Source organism: Macrobrachium nipponense, chromosome 22 (genome assembly GCF_015104395.2).
Source record: "Macrobrachium nipponense isolate FS-2020 chromosome 22, ASM1510439v2, whole genome shotgun sequence".
Classification (NCBI taxonomy): Eukaryota; Metazoa; Arthropoda; class Malacostraca; order Decapoda; family Palaemonidae; genus Macrobrachium; species Macrobrachium nipponense.
In genome coordinates this window covers 6,345,313-6,372,812 of record NC_087213.1, presented here as the reverse complement: position 1 = coordinate 6,372,812, position 27,500 = coordinate 6,345,313, and the positions used below count along the sequence as shown (strand labels likewise).

Below are 27,500 nucleotides of genomic sequence, written 5' to 3'. Positions count from 1 at the left end.
CCAACTCCCATCCTACACGGGGCCCCTCCCCCCAAGGGACGACAAAAGAGTTCGGTAATCTCGCCAATAAAACAGGAATCCTCGACCGTAATAACCGCCCCCTCTCTTTATTTTTCCTTTGAAAGATTCTCTTGTCCAACCTCCTCTTTCCTATCTCATACGTTTCTTCTCCTCCTCCTCTTCCTCCTCCTCATTTCCTGATCACACTTTACACCCGGGTACACCTACGGAGGGAAGGGGGACTGCCTTCCCATCCCTTGCCCCCCCCCCCCCCCTCCTTCGGTGTCATTTTTATGGTTAGTTCGGCCTCACCAATGCTTCCGCCATCCATTTTTATCGGAAAATTCCCTTTCCTTCATTAACGGAATGCCAGGAGATGCAGTTTGTCACTAGAGGACAGATTATTACTGCGGGCATTGCCTGCTTGACACAAGCACTCTTCGTAATACTCTGGGTGTAACGGATAACAAAATGCTTGGACTTTGAAATCCTTTCATACTGGGTTTTGGAATTAAGTATGTCTGCCTTGGAAAATCTTACTGTTATTACAAAGCTTTCGAAAACTCCCATGGTACTTTCTCATTTCGTCTTCCAATTTGACCCCTAATATCCTTCTTGAAGTTTTATTTTCATAACGACAAAGTCTTTTATATATAGTTACCGCGTCATACATTGATTCATGGATATCACTGTTTTTGAATATCTAAAATGACTGTATACTTAATGTAGTTATTAATCCTTTCTCTATGTAACGTTCTGAATGACTGTATAATTATGTACTTCTTAATCCTTTCTTTATATAGCATTATTTTATCCTCTGTGGAAATGTCCTCTTTACTTCTGCTTTTATTAATTTGAGTTCCATCTCTCCAAATATAAGAATTGAACTAAATGTAGAATTTAGGCCAAAGGCCAAGCACTAGGACCAATAAGGTCATTCAGCGCTGAAAATGAAACTGACAGTAAAACTGTGAAAGGTGTAATTGGAGGAAAACCTCAAAGCAGTTGCACTGTGAACCAGTTGTTAAGGGGTGGTGGAAAGTAAGGTGGAAGAAAGAGAATATGAAAGGAGGTACAGTAAAGGGAACGAAAATGGCTGTAGCTAGGGGCTGAAGGCACGCTGCAAATAACCTTAAGTAATGCCTACAGTGCCCAGCATAAGATGCACTGACGGCACTACCCCCTAAGATGCATTCTACAAAGCAAAGGTTGTATATCAGGCAGCGTGCTGCTGATTAAGACATCATTATCAGCAAGTTTTAAAATCGGCAGAATTTTCTGTCTCTCTCCAACCTAAACTTTCTCTTCTATCTCGGAGTAAGTTTTATCATTATCAAATCATTGAGGAAAACAGCAAACGTGACGTAACGTCTTCCGTAACATCGGAACTTTCCTACACAACAGTCCTGTAAATTACCGATAATTTCAATAATAATAATAATAATAATAATTCTAGTTACCTCAGAAGTACTGCGGAAGTTCTCTTATTAAGGCTCACAGAATAGTAGCCAATTCAGAGCAATTTCTCTCTCTCTCTCTCTCTCTCTCTCTCTCTCTCTCTCTCTCTCTCTCTCTCTCCGTTTGTCATCAGCTGCTCGTCAAATCAAAGCTTGAAAATATATTGATGCTGTGGAATAAACGGTGCAGCCTTTCATTAACTGCCAAATCTCGTTTTTGACAAAATGGCGGAAGTTGTAAAAGCGTCAATAAGCTGTCACATAATTTTTCCCTTCGTTTTTCGTACTTTTGTTTCACAGATTTTTATTGGCTGCTCCCATGAGCAAGAGCTCATGCTGTTATAAGCTTAATCTAACAACCTTAAAAAAAAAGTTTGAGCGCGCGCGAACACACAAACAAACAAACACACACATATACTCTATATATATATATATATATATATATATATATATATATATATATATATATATATATAATATATATATATATATATATGGGTATCAATAAAAATATAAAACATATATTATATAATATGTATAATATATACATTTACACACACACACACCACACACACACACACACACACACACACACATATATATATATATATATATATATATATATATATATATATATATATATATATATATATATATATACACTTATAGGTGAAGTGGAAATTAAGAAAAGAAAAAAGGTTAGATAAGAGCAAAGCTGTGAAAAGTGGGATTATATGTATATATATATATATATATATATATATATATATACATATATTATATCGTATATAATATACATATACATCTATAACGCAAGAATAGACAATTATAAAATTAAAAAACAAAGTTACGTTTAAGTTATGGAAAAAAAAGTCTACGGATGATACACTCCACGTTCAGACTTCCCGTTCCCCCTACCACGTGCACGGATGACGAATGAAGGTACCTCTTCGCATGCTGATCTGGAAGCAAGAGCCCGTGTTGGCATATAATCCTAAGGCATCATCTTAAACAACTTGCTCGGAGCTTTTCATGAGGAGGGTACAAAATGCCCCGACAGATGGGACTTGTCGTCTCGACCTATCACATATTGCAGTCAATTATGACGACGTGGAAATACCCAGTAATCCTAATATAAAGTGATAGATTAATTACAATATAAACAAGTGAAAAATGCGCTGGACTTTCTTCGGTGCGATCGAATTTTCCGTACAGCGTATAATGCTGTATGAAACTCTCGACGCGCTGCAGTATGAAACTCGCAGCTACGACAGGACAATGCTCGGTTGCTCCCAAGATGCGGCCAAGTGAAGGTGAGTCAGCAACGCTTCCGGAATTGGACAAGGCGGTGCCAGACGCACGATCATGGTTAAGTTTAACTTTAAATGAAATTAAAACTACTGAGGCTAAAGGGTTGCAATTTGGTATGTTTGATGATTGAAGGGTGGATGATCAATAAGCCAATTTGTAGCTCTCTAGCCTCAGTGGGATATGAGATCTGAGGGCGGACGGATAGACAAAAGCATCTTAATAGTCTTCTTTTACAGAATACTAAAAGTGGATAAAAATTAATGAAAAGAAGAAAAGGTTTTGACTATAAAATTAAGGGAAAGGGCTGAAATGAAGTCATGTAGAAAAAAAGAGGGAGGTGGCCCCACTTGTTCCTGTGACAATCACTTCAGGCCTTTTGTTTTTCATTCCTTAATCATCGAAAGCTGTCTGCCTGGATGTTATATGTACATGCGTTACTGTCTTTTGACATTTTTGTGTTTTTTTTTTTATTACTATGATGTCATTACCTTATTGCATTTTTGTGCATATTTTATCATTTTTATCATAAGTTTCTCTTCTTTTTCCATGTCAGGATCCGGTAGGCTTAACCGAAAGGGAAATGTAATAATAATAATAATAATAATAATAATAATAATAATAATAATAATAATACGTAAAGCTACCAAATATCTTCAAGAAGTCGTCACTATCACCAAATCATCTTTTCTGCCATTCAGTTCAATGAAAAGAAAAAACAGAGAAACAAACAATGACAAACATTCTGTATAGATCACTACAAGTCCCTTCATTCTGGCCCCACCCCTGTTTAAATAAAAGGTACAGAACAATGAAAAAATAATTCAGCAAAACAAAACCAAATAACAAAACAGATATAACCTAGAAATTGAAGACAGAGAAAAACAGAAGCAAATAACCCCAGGACTGTACACACACACACATCTAAAAAAACCAAGTCAAAACCTTCACCCAATTTCCATGCTTGCAAACTTCGTTCAACAAGCAAAGGCTCCCAGACTTGTTGTTTTTTTGACCGCAGTCGAGGGAAGTGTAACCTGGAAAGTGAACTTCTATTTTATATATATATATATATATATATATATATATATATTATATATATATATATATATATATATATATACTATATACATACGCACACTCCTTTTATAATCTGTAAGGAGTAAAAACACCGCAGGGAAAAGCCAGTCACCGGAAAAGGGTCCAAACAGCCAATGATTTCGGGAGACCGATGAGGCTAGAACGGCCTCAGCTCTCGCGAAGATGGCCTCTTAACTAAATGAGACGCGGTGATGGCAGAGCCTCTCGAGAGGAAGGTCTCACCTGAAGAAGAAGAAGAAGAAGAAGAAGAAGAAGAAGAAGAAGATGGAGGAAGGGGATGTAGAGACATGTCTCAGGATACAGGACGATGATGAGTCTGTCTGTCTTTCAGAGAGAGAGAGAGAGAGAGAGAGAGAGAGAGAGAGAGAGAGGAACATACGGACCATAGTGACCTTCCGGCGCATAATTTAGTAAGATTTAATGAAGAGTCAAAGCGAACGAGACTTCTCTGTAATGAAGGTCCAACCTTCGGTCCGTTATTAGCAAATGCTCTCATTAGCAGCAACGCTCGTAATTACACCTCATTAAGCAATACCGATCACAGCTGCACCTCATTAATAATATCAATTAAAATTAAGAATAGCAACCTCCCGGAAAGGGGAGGTACCGCCTACAGTTCCCCTTGCGCAGGGCACTGTAAACTGAACTAGAGGTTCCCTGCGTCATCTCACCCACCCCCTTCCCAGGTGCTATGCTCTCTGCCTTTTACTTTTAGTCCGATTCTATTAGTCCTTGGCCATCTAGCAGCTGTCCAACTTCTTGAACTTGAACTTAGTCCCATTTTCACTTTCAGCGAAGCCTTGAGTGGTGATCACCGGTCTCGTTAAAAGAATTAATAATAATAATAATAATAATAATAATAATAATAATAATAATAATAATAATAATAATAATAATAATAATAATAATCTTGAACTGTTTACTGGTCTCGCTAAAAGAATCAATATTATTATAATAAAATAATATTCATAAGGTTCTTACACTTTTAATTCGTCTCGTTAAAAGAATTGATAGTATTAATAATATAATAATAACAATAAGTGATAATGTCTTTCATTCTTCCCTTGGAATCAAAAAGTTTCTTGTTGGACGAGTGGTTTACGTGCTTTCCCACCGATTCGGTAGTCCCCATTTTGATTCCCTGCTCTGCCAACGTGGAATTGTTGGAGGAGTTTACTTCGGGTGATTAGAAATTTATTTCTTAATATAATGTGGTTCGGATCCTACAATAAGCTATATAGGTCCCGTTGCTAGGTGACCAATTGGTTCCTGGCCACGTATACATATCTAATCTAAGAGAGCTATTAATCAGCTCAGTGGCCTGGTTAAACTAAGATGTACTTAACTTTAAACTTGGAATTAAAGCTGCCATACAAAGGGGTCCGAAACGACGAGTATGACAGAACAATAATTTTTGACCACATCGGCACACTTCCTGTATAACAAATGAAGTATAAGAAAAACATACCTTGCAAATTATCGAATTATTATCAGTGACATTATTCCTCCTATCGTAAAACTGCCACGAAAGCCAGACTTCATGAATTTCAAGATTATGCAAAATAAAGTCGAATGTTTACTGCACGGCGTCGCTTTAATTTTTTTCTGAATCTAATGTAATACCCAACACCCGAGACGTTATAGATTTCAAGGGACAAAGGTTCTCTCTCTCTCTCTCTCTCTCTCTCTCTTCTCTCTCTCTCTCTCTCTCTCTCTTTCCCTTTACTGCTTTCGCTTCATTCTTCTGCATATTTCTCATATACTAAGAATATATACTAATATATTATATGTAAATAATATATATATATACTATAATATATATATTATCTTATATAATTAATGCTTGTACTGAAATTGTAATACATGCATGCATACATACACACATATCCATATATATTTACAAATAATACTCGTACTGAAATTGTGCGCTTGAAATCTGTGATGTGCATTATTATTATTAATTAATTATTTTATTATTAGTATATTCCTTCATTAACATTATTATTATTCCCTATGATACATAATATCTATATATATACATAGTTTATGATATAATATATATATGTATATCTATCTATATATACTTATTATATATTATCCTAAATAATATATATATTATATTAATGTAATATATAAAATTATATATAATAATAATAATAATAATATAATAATATATAATATATCCCTAATTAAAATAATAATAAAATAAATAATAAATATAAAAATAATAATAATAATAATAATATAATAATAATGAATAATAATAATAATAATAATAATAATAATAATATAATTTCACATCACAGACATCAACCATACAATTTCAGTACAGACTGATAACTATTTTCAAATCATCCCAAAAATTGGCCATCATCATAGTATTTAGGAAGGCGAGGCTCTCGCGTACATGTCTCATTAAAAATATGGTGGCTTCAGCCCTTATCATTTATTTTTCTTAGAAATAATGGCTGCATCAGACATAATTTTCAATAATAATATAATAATAATAATAATAATAATAATAATAATAATATAATAAATAAATAATATAATAATAATAATGCGTCCCACAGTCTTGCATGTTACACTTGCCTTTGTGCACAGTTTAATTAAACAATGATAATAATAATAATAATAATAATAATGATAATAATAATAATAAGAATAATAATAATAATAATATAATAATAATAATAATAATAAATGACATAATTCCCTGCATATAGTGACAAAGCATTAGTATTTATTTTCCTTCTAAGCACACTTTATTCTATGCAAACATAAGGTACCGTTATACCTATATAATTCATGTGTATAACAACATGCGCACATAAAATCTGAAAGTAGGCAAACAGGTTTGGCATAAGAAAATACCTACACATACCTAAGCCAATAAATTCAATGCATACTTAAACATATGTGCATACGAAAACAATGTATGCATAAGCATAGTTTACGCATTCCCACATAGCGGCGTGCACGCTTAAATAAAGTGTGTATGCACATTCAATCAGAACGAACACACGAAAACGATGTACCCACGAGCAAAGTATACGAATTCCCAAATAGCATCGTGCATGCCTTCGCATATAAAAAAAGCTTACGTAATGCAAATGCTGTACGTATCTGGATGGCCCTTCCTGTCTTCGTACATACTATAATGTGGGACAGCTGAATGTATCTGGGAAGCGGCGACCCAAGTTTGCAACGAGAATATTTATCGGAAACCATTTTCTTGGACGTGTTCCAACGCTCGTAACAAACTAGCCTTGCTACGGAGGACTCCGCAAGCTCTTGCGTAAGCAAAAGCGTGCACACACACATACATACATGTGTATATTTACAATAAGTCCTCTTGAACGCCAAATCACCTATACATTCACCACAAACAACCCAACTGCATATGAGCCATTCAACATTCATAAAATGACTTTCATATCAAATCCAGCGGGGGCTAGAAATTCTATAACAGAACTTCACGACGCCCCAGATTCCCGGATCCCTCCTCGATGTAATTTGGCCCTTATGTCCTCCCTCCTCGAGGTAATTTGGCCCTTTTGTCCTCCCTCCTCGAGGTAATTTGGTCCTTATGTCCTCCCTCCTCGAGGTAATTTCCTGTGATGCATTCCTCCTCGAAGCAATTTTGCTCTTGTTACATACCTCCTCGAGGAAATTTCGATCATGTCATTCCCGAGGTAATTTTCCTCCTGATTAGAGGGCTTCCTCCTCTGGAAGCAATAATTTTGCTCTTTGTGGCATACCTCCTCGAGATAATTTAGATCATGTCATTCCTCATCGAGGTAATTTCACTCTTGTGTCATCCCTCCTCGAGGTGATTTCGGTCTTGTCACCCACGCCTCGAGGTAATTTCGTCATTATGTCCTACCTCCTCGAGGCAATTTCGTCATCATGTTTTCCATCCTTGAGGCAATTTAGCTCTTTATTTCTTCCCTCTTCGAGGTAGTTTCTCTTTCTGTCCTCCTTCCTCGAGATAATTTCGCCACTGGGTCCTTCCTCCTGGAGGTAATCTCGCCCTAATGTACTCCCTCCTCGAGATAATTACGTACTTATGTACACCACCATAGATGTAATTTTGCCCTAAATCGTCCAACCCCGAGGTAATTTCGCACCAGTGTCCTCCCTCCTCGAGGTAATATTGCCTCATCTGACGATATAAATCTGAACCAGATATTCTGGCAGCACGCGCGAGATTATTATTATTATTATTATTATTATTATTATTATTATTATTACTATGGCACCAAGAAAGAACGAACGTAACTAACGACCAAAGTGGGAGCTATATATATTTTATAAAAATCATATGCACCACAAATATTTGGAAGATGAAAAGGCTATAAGGAAAATAATCAGTGAAAAAATGTCTCCCCCACTACAGAAAAGTGATAAAATTAGCCTCATAATTTATTACAAAAAACATGAAACCAGCCAGCTGCTTCTTAGAAACAACCCGGCGCCCCCAGAAACGTCTTTGAAGAGAAGGAGTGTCATCTACGAATTCACATGCTCGGTGGATGGATGACCCCCACCTTCTTATATCGGGATGACCACTACCAGACTCTCCAAGCGTCTCTCGTGTCATCTTCAAGAAGGGGCCATTTTCATTCACTATAGGGAAAAACATAACAGGAGACCAGAAAGAGCTGAGCTTATAAAGAACATAGAAATTATTGACCATGCACCGGACCGGAAACGCCTACGTTATCTTGAAGCATTACACATATTATAGAAAAAAAAAACAAAAAAAAACCGACTATCAACACGGTAAAAGAAAGAGAGTTTCTTCCCACCATCATAAGAAGAAATGGCGCAAGAAACCAACCGACTACGTATACCGCCACGAGAGAGATCTTCCACCGACAAGGAGAGAGAGGAGGAGATCGAGGGGGGAGAGAGAGAGAGAGAGAGAGAGAGAGAGAGAGAGAGAGAGAGGAGACAAAACAGAGAGAGAAAGAGAAGAGAGAGAGAGGAGCAGGCAGAGAGAGAAAGAGAGAGCGAGAGATGAGAGACGAGAGAGAGAGAGAGAGAGAGAGAGAGAGAGAGAGGACTTGCAGAGAGAGAGAGAGAGAGAAAGAGCGGAAGAAGTAGAGAGAGAAAGCGGGAGAGACGAGCGGAAGATATATCAACTGTACAGCCTGCCGCCCAAGAGGTGGGTACCCCAACCAACACCCAACCGACGCTAATAACCCCGTCCAAACTACGTAGGTCTGAACGCCTCAGGGGGAGATTTCCTTACCATCCAACGACCAATTAAAATCCGTTCCCACCGACCCGCCCACCGATTGTGCACGACCTTGCATGCTATTATTATTATTATTATTTATTCTTATTATTATTATTTATTATTATTATTTATTTTATTTTAATTATTATTATTAAAAGAAAAAAAAGTTGAAAAGTGAGGTGTCAATTTTGTAGAGTTCCACTAATTACCAAAACAATACTAATAATGCAACGGAATGTAATACAGAAGGCCAAGCCCTGCGATCTATGATGAGGTCATTCTGAACTGTAAAGAAATAAAGAGTATAAAGGTTCGAAAGTTGTGAAAGGAGGAAAACTTCAAAGCAGTTGCACTACGAAACAACGGCTGGAAGAGGATAGAGGAAAGTCATAGATGGAAGAAAGATAATATGAATGAAGGTATAGTAAAAGGGATGAAAGGGGTTGTAGCAGCTATAGGTGGGCGAAGGGACACTCCAAAGAACCTCAAGATATGCTTACAGTGCACCGCGACAAGAAAACGCACCCACCTGAGGCAAGCGTGGGTGAGGGCGAGTGTGTCCTCCTCATAGTGTCGCCCAGACGTCCATGTCGGAAATCCAGAGTCCTTCCTGCAAGAAGAAGCAGAATGGGATTAATTAGACATCATCTAAGAATGATTCATTGTAATTAGCAATTTCCATTACCTTCTGTTACTTCTTTTAATGAGCACCGTATCCTATGGAAGCTAGAATTTCAAGTCGATGGTCCCTTTGGTTGCGGTTGTTTCATAAAGTAGGGTCCTATCTGAATAATAATAATAATGAATAATAATATAATAATAATAATAATAATAATAATAAAATAATAATAATGGTGGGCACCAATTTTCAGTGTCGAAAATGATAACAATGATGCAGGGTCCACAATAATATCGCATGTGAAGTATATAAAGAGTTTTAATGATAATAGCTTTCGAACCCTGCACCAGGAAATTCATCCTCAGCAAAGTGCTGAGGATGAACCTGGTGCAGGGTTCGAAAGCTATTATCATTAAACACTTTATATACTTCACATGCGATATTATTGTGGACCTGCAATCATCAATAATAATAATAATAATATGTGAAATATTGGAAAAATTTTGCAATTTATTAATGCAACGGCTGAGGTTTTGGCCTTGGTAATGTCTCACAGGAGGAAACCAGGGTTCGATCTCAAGGTGGGGAGATAATTAATAATAATAATAATAATAATAATAATCGCATATGACATTAACATGGCGAAAAAATTCCACATTGATGTCAGCGTAAGTACATATTGAGAAGCTCTCGCTTGATATTTATTTAGAAATTCATATATTCATATATTCACGCTGACATCATTGTCGATTTCATTACAAATAATAATAATAATAATAATAATAATAATAATAATAATAATAATAATAATAATATCTTCGCTGAGATAACTATTATTCTAATGAATAGTTCAAAACATAGACGGAATAAATGTTCCTAATTTGAAGCGAGGCATATAACTTGATTTTAATTAACCTCGACATCACATTGCACGTAGCCAGCCACTGAAATCAGACGTGGAAAAATAAATCCTGTTCATCATTTACCCTAATAAAAACAACAGGCAGTTATTTACAGCGAAAAGCGAAATACAATAAAAAAAAACATCAAAGGAATAGCCGTCATATTCATCTAGTTCATAATGTTTTTTTCCAGTGACAATAAGCCTACAATGGAACTGTTATTTCAATATTAATTCTTTTTATTTTATTTTTATTTACAAAGTGCCTCTCTTACAAAACAGATTCCAACGCATCAAAATGTATATATATATCTGTATCTCGCAAACGGGAATACGTTCTTTGTTTTTTTGCGCCAACAAATAATATATCGGTTTAAATGAGCATATTTCTTTTTGTTTTAAAATAATGTACGACGCAATAACCATTTTAGACCGTCACCAAACTCGGTTAGTTGCCAGCTACTGCCATTTATCAAGGATACTGAACCCTGTCCTCAAATACCGTCAGTGCACCTCATACTATGCAATGTAGGCATCACTTAGGTTTTTTTGTAGCGTTCCTTCGGCCTCTAATTACAACCGCTTTCGTTCTTTTTACTATCCCTCCGCTATTAATCTCTTTCTTCCCTCTTGCTTTGCGCCCTCTCCTAGCAATTGTTTTATGGTGCAACTGCGAGCTTTTCCTCGCGTTACACCCACCTATATTCCCTTTTTGCTCTCAATATCCGTTTCCGCACTGAATGACCTCATCTGTCCCAGCGCTTCGCCTTTGGCATAAATTTTATATTCCTATAGATTACTAAGACGACGGACTCTTTGCAGAGAGAGAGAGAGAGAGAGAGAGAGAGAGAGAGAGAGAGAATACTTCGTTTCCACAGAACAGCAGGACACGAGTTCTTGCTCTTAATGAATGCCCCTTCATTAGTGAGACTACTGTTGAATTCCTTAACAAACAACATTCGGTGGACACAAATGAGTAAAAATAAATACGTACAATGAAGGGAATGTGTGACATTCGCGCAAAGAATTCTATGAGTATTGCGTACTTGCAGGGGAGCAGAACTAGAGAGAGAGAGAGAGAGAGAGAGAGAGAGAGAGAGAGTGGGGATGAAGCAAACCGACCATGGGTTACTTAACATAACTAGACAACGATCTAGAATCTAGATCAATGCTGAATGAACGAATCTTCTATTCTACCCGCCTCATCCTCCTCCCCACCTCTCCATCTCTAATGAATCTTTAATAACCTGGCTAAATGAATTCGTCGCTCTTTTCTAATAAACCAAATCAATAATAATAACTGAATAAGCATATTTTATTGTCCGATTTAAAATACACAATCTTAAACACTCGCTTAAATATGCCTATCTATAATATTGCACTGATTTACTGTCTACAAAAATTCTTTCCCACGTACCAAATCCCCTCTCTCTCTCTCTCTCTCTCTCTCTCTCTCTCTCTCTCTCTCTCTCTCATACATATAGTGTGTATATATATAATCAATCCGTTCTTCTCATACGACTCTCTCTCTCATATCATAACCAGTTTCCTTCTCGTTCTCTATCTCTCGACCTATGCATCAATCACAACATCGTACTCTTCCACATTCAGTCGTGTATCGGAACCACAGAAGCGGAATTCGAATACCAAAACCGACCCACTGGAGGCGCATTTTTTCTCCCGTTCGGCGGCAACAGTTAATTATTAGATTACCATTTCAATATCTCTTCGTATATTGGCAATTCTACGGGGCTGGAATTCTATTAGAGATGTTTACTAACAATAGCCTTACTCTTTGTATTTGATCTATCTTCTCTCTCTCTCTCTCTCTCTCTCTCTCTCTCTCTCTCTCTCTCCTGCGGAAACCTTTCGGCCATATTCGACACACGGAGAGGGGCCAGGTTTTGTTTACAGTAAGGGAGAGGAGAACAGCCAATCACAGAGGCGGAAAATAATCCATTGTTTGAGAGTCGTTTCTCTCTCCCAAAACGTGGAACTCAAATCGAGATGAGATGTAGTGTTTGATTGCATGCAATCACGGCGTCGTTTCAAATCATGAGGAGGAAGTGGCGTTCGAATGCGAGCAATCGCGAGCAATCATGGCATCCCTAACGCACCCCCCGAGAGAGGAAATACCGTTATTGAATACGATCAATGTAAACTCTTATGTTCAGAAGAAGGTGTTCGAATGCGTGCAATTACAGATTACATAACATCAAGATGTAAACGGTTTCGAATGCGTACTATCGCAGTCCCTTTAAAAGCTACAATATTAAATGAGGTAAACAGAGACTGACGGCAGAAATATTGATGTCGTTAACCAACTACTCTCTTATACGAGTAATTGTGAGCTATACTATATATATATATATATATATATATATATATATATATATATATATATATATATGTATATATATATACATATATGTATATATATATATATAGTACATATATATATATCATATGTATATATATATATACATACATACATATGTATATATATATATATATATATATACATACATACATACATACATATATATATATATATATATATATATATAGTATATATATATATATATATATATATATGATATATATATTTCTCAAATGATGTGAATTCAATATTAAGTGATATAAGTTGTTTTATATTAGAAAAATCTAAAATACGGTTTTTTTCTCACCCTCTTTCTCTCTCTCTCTCTCTCTCTCTCTCTCTCTCTATATATATATATATATTATATATATATATACATACATACATACATATCATACATAATACATACATACTACATACATACACAGAGGTCAGATTCACTTACATTGCAAGAGAGAGAGAGAGAGAGAGAGAGAGAGAGAGAGAGAGAGAGAGCACTGATTCACTCACATTCTAGCTGCTGGAGTGCTGTTGATCTCCTATGCAGAAAATACTATTTCTCTCTCTCTCTCTCTCTCTCTCTCTCTCTCTCTCTCTCTCTCTCTCTGCACGTTTGCCACCTAAAAATAGGCAATACTGTTCTTTCCCCTCCTTAATTAATAAGAGAAGAAGGGTAAAGTAATTAAAATGAATATTTCATGCGTAAAATAACTCTCAGATTGGAATAGTGAAATATATATTGCATGAGAGAGAGAGAGAGAGAGAGAGAGAGAGAGAGAGAGATACTTGTGTATTACATCGAAGTTTAGATTTAAATGTAAAGACAAATGAGAAACATTATTCCACTTCTAGAGTAGAGAGAGAGAGAGAGAGAGAGAGAGAGAGAGAGAGAGAGAGAGAGAGAGAGAGAGTTTGCGTGTGTTAGTGAATGAGATAGACCACTCAGACCTCTCTAGTCTTGAGTTCCAATAATATTGATAAATAGGCTTCTTTTCCCAATATGGTTTCTTTCAGATATGCTGACGATACAAAATTATTTTTTTCCCTAATTTTTTTTTTTTTTTTTTTTGGGGGGGCTTTTTTTTTTTGGGGGGGGGGGGTTTTGCTGACGCCACAACTCTCGAGATGTCTGGATAATGACGTACAGGTTAACGCTGCAAGCATATCTTTATTATTAAACTCCACTGTATTCCCGTTGCCCGGGCATCTGTACTGAACTGTAAAGATGTTATTCAGTTGGTAGTCAACTACCCATAATTAAATTCATGTTATTTCTGTAATCAAAAAGGCACCTAACTTTTTTTAACCTAACTTACCCGGTCTGATACTCACAGAAAGTGCAACATTACATATTGTTTTATTTCACCATTTCATTTTGAGAGAGAGAGAGAGAGAGAGAGAGAGAGAGAGTAGACTGTCCCCACTCCTGAACTATGCAGAGCCACTTTAGTAGTCAACACCACCCTAAATAAAGTAGACCATTCCAAACATACTGTTCGCCAGGGAGCCTTCAGAGAAAAGGACGCACTTTGCCGACAACGAAGTCACTGAACCGTCAAACAAATGGCTTCGCAATTTCGTGTGTCATGGATTACGACTGTATCTTGAGCATATTTACGCTGTTTACTCTTTTACCCGTTTGCGTTAGCGAACGCTGAGGTCAAAGTATTATCGTAATTATTATTTAAAAAACGAGCCTTATCATATGGAACAAGTTCACCAGGGCCATTGATTTGAAATCCATGCCTATAGTAGATTCACATCAACCGTGCATTTAACATCTAGGCCCGTCCTTTACGACGCTCCTGATTGGCTGTTGATAATCCAATCACAGGGCTGGAAACCTCAGTCTCTCTCGAGAGAGTTCACATGAGCAGGATGTATGTTCCACCTCTCCTGAAAGACGTATCCCTCAGGAGAGGTGGAATATACACCCTGCTTACGTGAACTCTCTCGAGAGACTGAGTTTCCAGCCCTGTGGTTGGCTTACCAACAGCCAATCAGGAGAGTTGTAAGGGACGGGCCTAGACGTCAAATGCACGGTTGGTGTGAATCTACTATAGCTCCACACTGGACGAGTGGGTTGCATACTCGCCTATCAATCTGGTAACCTGAGTTCGCTTCCCGCTGCTGCCTGAGCGGAACTAGAGGAATTTATTTCTATTGATTAGAAATTCGTTTCTCGATATAATGTGGTTCGGATCCCACAATAAGCTGTAAGTAACCAATTGGTTCCTCGCCACGTGAAGAAAAAAAAATCTATTTCTTCGTGCCAGCCCTAGGAGAGCTGTTGATTAGCTCAGTGTTCTAGATAAACTAAGTTATACTTAACTTACAAAGAATACGGTGCTCATTTGAAAGAAGTAAGGAGAAGAGGAAATATAAAAAAAGAGATCACTTATTAAAAACGAAAAAATTAACGAACTATAAAATAAACAGATAAAAATTTAAGTAAAATACAAGGAGACTTCTTGCATTCGCTTGAACTTTTGAGGTCTAGTTGCACAACATCCTCAGGGAGACTGTTCAACGGTCCAACGTTGTGACGAACACAGAACTTCTGGAACTGAGAGGTTCGACAGCTTATAGGTGCTATTGTTCAGCAAATCTGGTCGCTCTCGGCAAGAAAAGAGGATCTGAGATCAATTGTGAATGTAAAAGATCTCTTTTAAAATACAGCTTATGAAAACCTGACAAAAGAAACCATCAGTTCCTGGGCCAAAAGAAATGTTTAATGACCCCTCGTGACTCTGCCTTGAGCACAGCCTAGTACTAGCTTTTGCTGAAAGTTTGCCCCCATTAGGTGATTAGTATTTGCATTGCATCTTTAAATCCGGCGGCCTTCGATCAATTCCCCGAATCTCAATCATACTTCAAGTTAATTGGGCATCACAATATGTAAACAAGGTGAGAGCAGACTTGATCTAATAACAGAAAACTCCGCTGTTCAAGAGGCTGTCAATGGTTCGTGTTGAACGAGCCAACGGTCTAGCTAACGCGGATAGAAATTTAAATGACGAAAAATCCTAGACTTATGTCATCGGTTTTGGCAAACTTCATCACTTTTGAGAAAAATAACAATTGATATTTTGTAAATACTATCAATGCTGATTAACGGCGACTCGCTACAACGAATAAAAAGAATAAAAAAGACGAAAACTCCTAGACCTATGCTATCTGTTACGACAAACTTCACATTTTTTTTAGAAAAATTACAAATGATACTTCGAAAATACTATAAATGTTGATAAACACCATCACGCTGAAATGAATAAAAAGAATCTTGAGTTATGAATATTGCAAACATTGGTAAATGTTATTACCGAATTTCAGAAGTGTCCCTGAGTTATGAATAATAAAGTAATGACAACAGACACCAAGTCTGAGGAGAATTACTTGTGATACTTATGTCACGAACACACACACACACACGCACACACACTATATATATATATATATATTATATATATATTATATATATATATATACTATATATATATATTTATATATATATATATGTATATATATATATATATATATTATTAGTTGTTTGATGGTTACTGCCCTGCAAAGAAACATGTAGCGGATTTACCAACACTTTTTTTTATCATCTAAAATACAACAGTACCATTTTAACGATGTCTTTAATGTGGGCTAATAAAAAGACAACACACATATATGCATGAATATATATATATTAATATATATATGTATATATTATATATATATATATATATATATTAAAATATATATATATATACATAATTGTTTTTATCTTTTTATTAGCCCACATAAGGGACATCGTTAAATGGCACTTTTGCATTTTTAGTTCACTTTGATAAATAAATGTTGGTAAATCTCCTACAGGATTCTTTTCAGGGTTTACAACCATCCAAAAAACTAATGTAATTATACTTTCTTTATAATTCATGGAACTCAGTCAAAATATGACTCATTAATATGAATACAAAGTTACCTCAAAATACTTTGTTAAAAGTTTGAAGTTCAAAATCAAAGTATGGATAGCACATTTATTTCAGTCTATTTATCCTTAAATAAGACTCTAATTCTATCCTGAAATATCCAAGAGAGTGACGGTCATACAATGAAGAAATTGACAGGATACTTATAAAAGAGAGAGAGAGAGAGAGAGAGAGAGAGAGAGAGAGAGAGAGAAGGCATTGCACTAAATGACCCTCTCCATCTCTGCCAACACGATGAGTTCAACGACAGGCCTTTCGATGTACATCTTTCCACTTCTGCTCCAATAATTAGCGTCAACATTCTCTCTCTCTCTCTCTCTCTCTCTCTCTCTCTCTCTCTCTCTCTCTCCGTGGCGTCATAAATTTTTCAAAGGTTTGTTGATAACTTCCTGGCGAGACTAATCATTCTAACTTCATATTTTGCCCGTGCCCTCTCTCTCTCTCTCTCTCTCTCCGCTTGAAAGACATCGGATACCCGACGAAGGGATCAAGAGAGAAAGAGAGAATGAAACGATTAATGTCCTTACAACAAATATTCCTTGAAAAACAAGCACGCACAAACGGATGCACACACACACACAAACATACCTACATGCACAGACAGTCAGGCACAGACGAATGGGACGTGGCAGTAATTGTAAGAAGAGAGGAGATAAAGAGACAATATAATGATAAGAGTGGACACAAACATCAACTAACTGAAGTAGAGAGGTACACATATGAGATAGATCATGGATGACTTATGCAAGGGTAACAAAACAAATATCTAGTGTATATATATAATTTTATATATATATTTCATGGTGGATATGATATATACATATTTCCTTACACACACACCCACACACACACACACACACACACACACACAACACACACACACACACCATATATAATATTATATATTAATTATATTATATATATCTATATATATGTCATATCTATATAATATAATATATATATAATTAAAAGGAGACCATAAAAACGTCCTTCAAAATATAGATTACTAAGTTTATTTATAGAGGGATAAGTACTGTTATTGGATGGAATTATGTTGTTTTAACAGAACACTTTGACCAGTCATATATATATGATATATAGTATATATATATATATATATATATATATATATATATATATATGGATGCATCGCAACTTATAACAGAACCAACAATACATCAAGAAAAAGAAGTAATCTGATAATACAACAAATTGTATCAAAGCTGGATATAAAACAATATAAATCCTTTTCAATAACGAATAGAACATTCCGTGACTCATTTTGCAACCAGTATATTTATTGCTTAAGCCAAATCCCCGTGACAGGAGTATAACAAAAAATTTCAGTGAGCTAAGTCTTGTTAACACATGTTTTTATAATACAGACTTATTCGTTTATGCAAATTGTGATACATATTCATTTAGATCAAAGACACGTGTGCATTTATCAAAGACTAATTTAAGTTAGTTAATTTATTATTTATATCAGTGTACTTTTACCATATTTTATTTCAATTACCTCTCATTTTTTATTTACCTATGTAGTATTTGTTGAAACTACAAAACCAATTACAACAACAACAACAACAACAATAATAATAACAATTAAATTGATAATAATTATTATAACAATTACATTACTACTACTATTACTACTACTAACTACTACTACTAATAAAAGAAAATAATAATAATAATAATAATAAATAATAATAATTTACTAAGACTGAAAATAAAAATAGTTTTAAATTACAGTTTCTCATGCTAACGACAACAGAATTATTAAAACTTCCCTCAACAGAAATATGATTTTGTGCTTGCTGCTTTATGCAAATGCCTACTTGAGCGATTTTAATAATGCACTTATCTTTTTTTTTTCTTTCTTTCTTTTTTTTTTTTTTAGCAAGACATTGTCAAGGGAGATGTTTTTGGATTTTTCATAAGAGTAACTTGATTTTACTTACTAAATGCTAGTACGCGCGAGCACACGGAAGCAAACAAATTATAGATATATATAAATATATATATACATATAAATAAAATAAATAAAGATATATGATTATATATGTATATATACAACTAAATAAAGGCTAAAGAGTCAAAGGTGAAATGATAAGCGTTAGCAAAATGAGACGTTAAAATATGTGAGAGAGAGAGTAGAGAGAGAGAAGAGAGAGAGAGAGAGAGAGAAGAGAGAGAATGACCTTCCTCGGCGAAAGCAGCTAAACATCAATAGCGAATGACATCCTGCGTCTCTTTATTGGAAGCCAGATGTGTCTTCTTTTATAGCAACTAAAACCTTAATTGGCTTTTTGGCCTCTAGAACCTGCTCCCCCCCCCCTCCCCCCCCCCCACCCCCGGCCCTTTTTCAGCCTCCAACAACATCGTTCCTATTTTTAAAATCCTAAAAACAATCTACGTAGATCCAGCGGCACGTGTGTAAGTGCACGTACGAACGTACGTAAATACCACACTACATATACACACATCAGTCATATAGTATATACTATATATATATATATATATATATATATATATATATATATATATATATATTACAGCTACATCTATTTTTATATAAAAATATAATTGTTGGCTTCTTGTGTATTACTGCCTCCGGGAATACGATATAGAGATTTCCTGCTTGCTATCCTCGTTTAATATTATAACTAATAAAGTCAGACTTTCTTTATGTATGTACACACGTGTGTGTGTTATAATAGTATATATATATTATATATATATATATAGATATATATATATATATATATATATATATATGTGTGTGTGTGTGTGTGTGTATGTATATATATATATATATATATATATATATATATATATATATAGTATATATATATATATTATATGTATATATATATATAATATATGTATGTAGATGTATATAATATATTACATACATACACTATATATTACATACATATACATATATATATATAAGGATATATATATATATATATATTCTATATATATATATATATATATATATAAATATATATGTATATATATATTATATACAGTGATTGAGAGAGAGAGAGAGAGAGAGAGAGAGAGAGAGAGAGAGAATCTAATCTTCTGGTGGATCGTCAGCAATCTAGAAGAATACTTTCCTTATAAGACAACAACATTTACACCACTACTGAAGCCGCAACAACACGACAAATATAAAAACAGCGATAAAATAAACGAACTTAAACACCGGAAAATTAATAAACAACGTAAAGCTGGTAGCCAGAGTACGGGGGAAAACGAAAGAAAAAAAATCCAGCTACGTAAAAAATAGAAGAAGAACGGAAGAGAAATATACAGCAGATAAAAGGCGGAATTGAGAAAAAGGGATGAAAGCAATGAGTAACAATTGCCTCCACATAAGTGAGAGAGAAGACCGAAACGTTTTCGCTTCTCTGGATAATCGGAGAATGATCGTATCTATTCTATATAGTGTTTTTAACTTTTTTTTTTCTGTTAGGTGAGTATTTGCTTATTTAGTGAGTATTTGTTTTCTATTCAGTGAGTATTTCCTTCTATTCAGTGAGCATTTTTTTCTGTTCGGTGAGTATTTGCTTTCTATTCAGTGAGTAATACCTTATATTCACTGAGTATTTGTTTTCTGTTCAGTAAGTATTTCTTATATTTCGTATTTTCTTCTATTCACTGAGCATTCCGCTTCATCTAGCGGGGATTTTCTTCTATTCACTGAGAATTCCACTCTATTTAGTGGGTATTTCCTTCTATTCATTGAGTATTTTTTATATTTCGTATTTTTTCTATTCAGTGAGTATTTTCTTCTATTCAGTGACCATTCCATTCTATTCAATGGGTATTTCCTTATATTCAGTGAGTATTTTCTTCTATTCAGTGAGCATTCCATTCTATTTAGCGGGTATTTCCTTCTATTAAGTGAGTAGTTTCTTCTATTCAGTGAGTATTTTATTCTACTCATTTTCTTCTATTCAATCCATATTTCCTTCTATTAAGTGAGTATTTTCTTCTACTCAGTATTTCCTTCTGTTCAGTGACTATTTGCTTCTATTTAATGAGTATTTTGTTCTATTCAATGACTATTTGCATATATTCAGTGAATATAACCTTCTGTTCAGTAAATACTTTCTGCCATTCACTGGATATTTTCTCCTATTCAGTGAGTATTTGTTCTGTTCGGTGAGTATTTTCTCTCAGCACTGAGATTTGATATTTCCAAGTAGGATATAAGTGTTTTGTAAAATCCCTCGAACTGAATATAGAATTTAGGCCAAAGGCCAAGCGCTGGGGGCTATGAGGTCATTCAGCACTGATATGGAAATTGAGAGGGTAAGAGGTCTGAGAGGAAAACCTCGCAGTTGCACCATGAATCAATTGTCAGGAGAGGGTGGAAAGTAAGATGGAAGAAAGATAATATGAAAGGAATTACAGTAAAAGGAACGAAAGGGATTGCAGCTAGGGTCCAGAGCACATTGCAAAGGACTTTAAGTAATGCCTACAGTGCACCAAATGAGGTGCACTGGCGCCACTAACCCCCTACATAAGAGGTAAGCTGGTTGAAATGCCTTCTGAACTAAAGTGCAAGCACTTTTCAATACTTCACAACAAGAAAACAGAGTAAAAATGAAGAGTTTAAATGTCAAATGAATTTAAAGTATACAAAATCAATCAAAAGGATCACACTAAAAATAGGTAATCAATCGCGAAACCCAGAAAATTATCAAACGAAACATTCATGTCAATAAAAAAAAAAAAAAAAAAAAAAAAAAAAGCATATGTGAACTACATATAAAAAATTCAAAACAAATTTTACAGACATATGTATGAACATGGTGTGACCTAACTGAGGCTTAACCGTACTCTCTCTCTCTCTCTCTCTCTCTCTCTCTCTCTCTCTCTCTTACCTAAATGGAGCTTAGCCGTACTCTCTCTCTCTCTGTGACCTAACTGGAGCTTATCCGTACTCGCTCTCTCTCTCTCTCACTGACCTAACTGGAGCTTACCCGTTCTCTCTCTCTCTCTCTCTCTCTCTTTGACCTAACTGAAGTTTACCCGTACTTTCTCTCTTTCTCTGACCAAACTGAAGTTTACCCGTACTCTCTATCTCTCTCTGACCTAACTGAAGCTTACCCGTACTCTCTCTCTCTCTCTCTTCTCTCTCTCTCTGTCTGTCTCTCTCTCTCTCTCTCTCTCTCTCTCTCTAATAAACATATGAAAGTGCGTTCATGAACTATTTTCTTCAGGATGGTAAACTATCCTCCCTCGTCTCTATGTCGAGTGTAATGAACCATTGGTGGCGTACATAAAGCAGACTAATGAAATCATAGCTCTCTTAAAAATATGGAAAACACGCTTCAATCTCGCGTTGCACTTTACAATTTTAATAACGAACTTAGGAATGGGAAATGTTTTTCATGTTGTTAATTTGTGATTTTTTTTTCACTTCGTGGTAAATTTGTTCAGGTTTTCTTCATTTAAATAAAATATCTTTTGCAAATTACTATCTAGTGATGCGTGACCTATTAAATTTTGCAGTTTTAACAACAAACTTGGTTAAAAAACGTTAGGTATTTCTCGTGCGGTTAACTATAGTTCTTTTTACATTTTATTTTCTAATTCATGGTCTATTTTCTTCAATTCTTGTATATCACGGTATATCTTTTTTGGTTTTCTGTAAAAGAAAACTTTTCTGTCCGCCCTCAGATCTTAAAAAAAAACTACAGAGGATAGAGGGCTGCAAATTGGTAAGTTGATCATCCACCCTCCAGTCATCAAACATACCAAATTGCAGCCCTCTAGCCTCAGCAGATTTTATTCTATTTAAGGTTAAAGTTAGCCATGATCGTGCGTCTTTTTGTTTGTACGTTGCATGGAACCAGTGGTTATTCAGCAACGGGACCAACGGCTTTTGCATGACTTCCGGACCAAGTCGAGAGTGAACTTCTATCACCAGAAATACAAATCTCTCACCCCTCAGTGGAATGTCACCGAATCGAACTCGCAGCCACAGAGGTGGCACGCCAGCACCATACCGACCACGCGACTGAGGCGCTAAGTAACGATATAGGATAGTCCACCACAGGGTCGTGACTGAAAGTTTCATGGGCGGCATCTAATACAGCATTATACGATATACAGAAAACTCGATTACGCCGAGAAACTTCGGGGCATTATTTTACTTGTTGATTATTACACAGAACTATTTTTGTAGACGTGAAACTTAATGCACTGATTATGGTTGCATTTATTTACAGATTATGGCGCTGCTTCCGTTATTGGAAGAAATTTATGGGAAAACTGTAAAATAATATTAAACTAAATGTAGAAATGAAGTCTTTATTATTACTAATGTTGTTGTTGTTAAAATTTCCGAAATACTTATCTAGTACTGGTGTATGGAAGATTTAATTTCTCCGATAAGTATTCACGTTATTGAAAAGTAATTTTGCATTATTATTATTATTATTATTATTATTATTATTATTATTATTATCATCATCATCAATATAGTGTTTATACTAATAAGAAAAATCTATCAGTGTAAATTTCTCGTTATTATATTATTATTATTATTATTATTATTATTATTTTATTATTATTATTATTATTATTATTATTATTATTATTATTACCAAAATAGTATAATATATAAAAACCTACTAATAAGACAGAATCTATCAGTGTTTTTATCTTAATGTTATTACTGAGATTAAAATAAAACACTTACCTTGAGAGTAAGCTAAAGAATTTTAAGTAAACTCGTATTTTTACAGGATTCCTAGCATTCTTAAAAAAATTTTTAAACGCACTTTTAACGAATACACCAAAGTTTATACTTAAGTCTTACTTTGACATCATCTTTGATATATATATATATATATATATATATATATATATATATATATATATATATATGCAAGTTCCCCATGACTTCATGAAAATAAACATTACAAAAATACATTGCACGATGAAGCCGGGAATATCTTCTTGACGAGTTTATCTCGTAACGAGAGTTCATATATTTTGCAGCTTTGGTTTCACACGACGACAACAAAAACAAAAAAAAAACCAGCAACAATATCAAACTCAACAAAGAAACCAATGAAATCAGAGGGACTATAATTGAAGCGGCAATATACAATGCCAGAAGTTCGATTGGCAGCGTGATTGGATTACGCAGATACTCCGGAGAGTCCAAATAAAAACGGGGAGAGAGAGAGAGAGAGAGAGAGAGAGAGAGAGAGAGTTTTTTATTGGCGTCATACCAATCAGACAGGCAGAGAAATAGCCGGTGAGAGTGTCACCAAAATCTAAGTTACAGAGAATCACTGAATTTTAAGGCTACATGGAGCCATCTTCAAAGTCTTTATTAAGCGGAGTCAGGTGTATGGAAAGGAGAAAGATGAACTTCAGGGGGAGGAGGGGAGAGAGGTATTTCTCCCCTTTTCTCTGACAGTGTGAAGATGCCTCGCCTTTTGAGGAAGACACGCATGAAGGCAAAAAAAGATTATTCGTCCATACGCCGTAGGGGTAACTATTCTTATAAGATCAATTATATTCGGAGCACACAAGCGCACACAAACTCTCTCTCTCTCTCTCTCTTCTCTCTCTCTCTCTCTCTCTCTGTATATATATAAACATACATACATACATATATAAGTATATTTATCTATCTATATATTTGTGTGTGTATGATAGAGAGAGAGAGAGAGAGAGAGGGACTTCCAAAATATTATAATTATGTTTTTGGGTTTATTCTGCGAACAAAAAAGTCATGAGTGTGTGAAATATATATAATATATATATATAATATATATATATATATAGATATAATTATATATATATATGTATATATATTATATATATAGATATATATATATATATATATATATTATATATATATATATATATATAGTTATATGTATATATATATAATATATATTATATATATATATATATGATTGCATTCTTCATACATTTGTTATCTAAAACTATAAGAAGTTCCGTTAAACCAACAGCATGTGTACAAAACGTTCATTTACTCGGAAAGTGAACGTATACGCCTGTTTGCGTCCCTAAGCCAAAGAGTGGGAGCCGGAATAATCGCATTTTATCTTCTATCCCCGTCTCAGATTTCCCCTGGGGTTCCTCCCCAAATCCCTCTGAAGGATTTCAAGATATTAAGACGCTCGGAGAGCTTAAAAAAAGAAGATAAAAAAAAAAACTCGAGTTAAAAAAAAAAAAAAAAAAAAAAAAAAAACATGTACTTCTCTTACTTATTCCTCTTCCTCTTCGCCTCCTACGGCGCCTCCATCAGCTCACTTAAGAGTGAAGCTGCGACCTACATATCACGTCGTAGGGTCGCGCCAAGAAAGTATACCTCTCCAGCAGTGAGAGAAAGGCCCCCAGGACGCGTCCCTTTAAATGAGACCGTTTGGCCCTTTCTGAAGAGGACCTCCCTGGGGGCAGCGTCAAGGACGGAGGCACTCGTGAACTGGAAGGTTCCCTCCGGCGAGAGCTGACGCACGAGGAAGCCTCCTTCAATTACTTAACGAGGAACAACTGGATTTTCTTCTCCCGAAAAGGAAAATACGTCAACACAGCAGGGCGTTCCCTGCTATTCTGGAACGCCTTTAGTTTAGTTCATGTACTATTTGCCTATGAAATGTTAGTTCTTTTAGAACAAGTTTAAACTAATACTTCGAGTATCATGTCGTCTCGTCTGGTCAAATGATATGGACAATAATTGCAATGTAAAATACACCTGCTAAGCAGTGAACCTCGATTTCAGAGCATTAAAAATACACCTGCTCAGCAGAGAACAGAGATTTCAGAGCTTTAAAAATACACCTGCTAAGCAGCAGGAGAACAGAAGATTTCAGAGCTTTAAAAATACACCTGCTAAGCAGCGAACAGAGATTCCAGAGCTTTAAAAATACACATGCTCAAGCAGGAGAACCGATTTCAGAAAGCCATTAAAAATAACACCGGCAAGCAGAGACAGAGATTTCAGAGCATTGAAAATACACCTGCTAAGCAGAGAACCTCGAATTCAGAGCATTGAATATACACCTGCTAAGCAGAGAACCTCGAATTCAGAGCATTGAAAATACACCTGCTAAAATGAGAACGAGATTTCAAGACTCATTGAAAATACACCTGCTAAGCAGGGAACCTCGATCTCAGAGCATTAAAAATACACCTGTTAAGGAGAGGACAGAGATTTCAGAGCTTTAAAAATACACCTGCTAAGCAGAGAACAGAGATTTCAGAGCTTTAAAAATACACCTGCTAAGCAGAGAACAGAGATTTCAGAGCATTGAAAATACACCTGCTAAGCAGAGAACAGAGATTTCAGAGCATTAAAAATATGTACGTAAAACTTCCTATACTTCGAGACATCAGTCGTTCCCCATCGTTATGAAATGTCTTCAGCTTACTTCTGTATTTTCGTAAAAAAAAAAATAAAAAAAAAAAAAAAAATAAAAGTTAGTTCTTTGAGAATTGTGCTTTTAAACTAAGGTCTCGGTTATTATATGATTTCGTACCTCGTCAAACTGATAGATAACATCATTTCAATCTTAGAGTTCACTTGCCAAGCAAAGAATACAATTTCAAATTAAAATTAAGCAATCACTGTAAAACTGTGTAAAATCTATATATAATATATATATATAATATATATATAATATATTATATGTATATATATATATATATATATTATATATATATAAATATATATATATATACGGATTTCAAAATTTTCATTCAACAGGGAGGCGAAGACAGTATATATATGTATGTATGTATATATATATATACATATATATATATATTTATATATATATATATATATATATATATATATACATTTTTTATACATATATATATAATATTAAAATGTTTTTTTTAAAAAATTAAAACCCACATGAAAACCACAAAGTACGATAACGTAAACAGAAAAAATCGTCATCAAAGTGAGGACTGCATCAATGGCAATGAGGAACTTGTAGTACTGATAGCCATGGTAAGGTAACTCTGGGGAGGAGGACGCACTTTTCTAAAAGTAGAAAAAGGTTGTCACTGTATGTACAGCTCACTTACACAATAGAGGAAATGAAGTAATAAAAAAGAAAATTGAAAACAATCCAAGCTACAAATAACATTTCGGCGTTCACAAATGTGACAGGTCATATAAAAAGACTACATATTTACCTACATACATATACATGTATATTTTATTTCATATATAATAAAATATACATATATATACATTATGATTATATATAATGTTATGTATATATGTATCTAAATATTATTAATGTGCATAACATATATAAAGTGTGTCTGGGTGATCAGTCCATATTCCCACAAGACTCTTTCATATTCTCTAATATTAAACAAAGAGAGAGAGAGAGAGAGAGAGAGAGAGAGAGAGAGAGAGAGAGAGAGGGTGCACACATACAATAAACAAACTACACCGAGAGTGAGACTACTCACAAATAC

General features: G+C 35.0%; 1 protein-coding gene across 1 annotated transcript in view; it reads right to left on the bottom strand.

The window, feature by feature from the left end:
• LOC135198463 (cell surface glycoprotein 1-like) overlaps window positions 1-27,500 on the bottom strand; it is a 370,737-nt gene that overhangs the window by 337,719 nt on the left and 5,518 nt on the right. Inside the window, exon 2 of the mRNA XM_064226033.1 lies at window positions 9,641-9,721. Within this exon, the coding sequence (XP_064082103.1) occupies window positions 9,641-9,721 (81 nt within the window). The remainder of the gene's footprint in view (window positions 1-9,640; window positions 9,722-27,500) is intronic.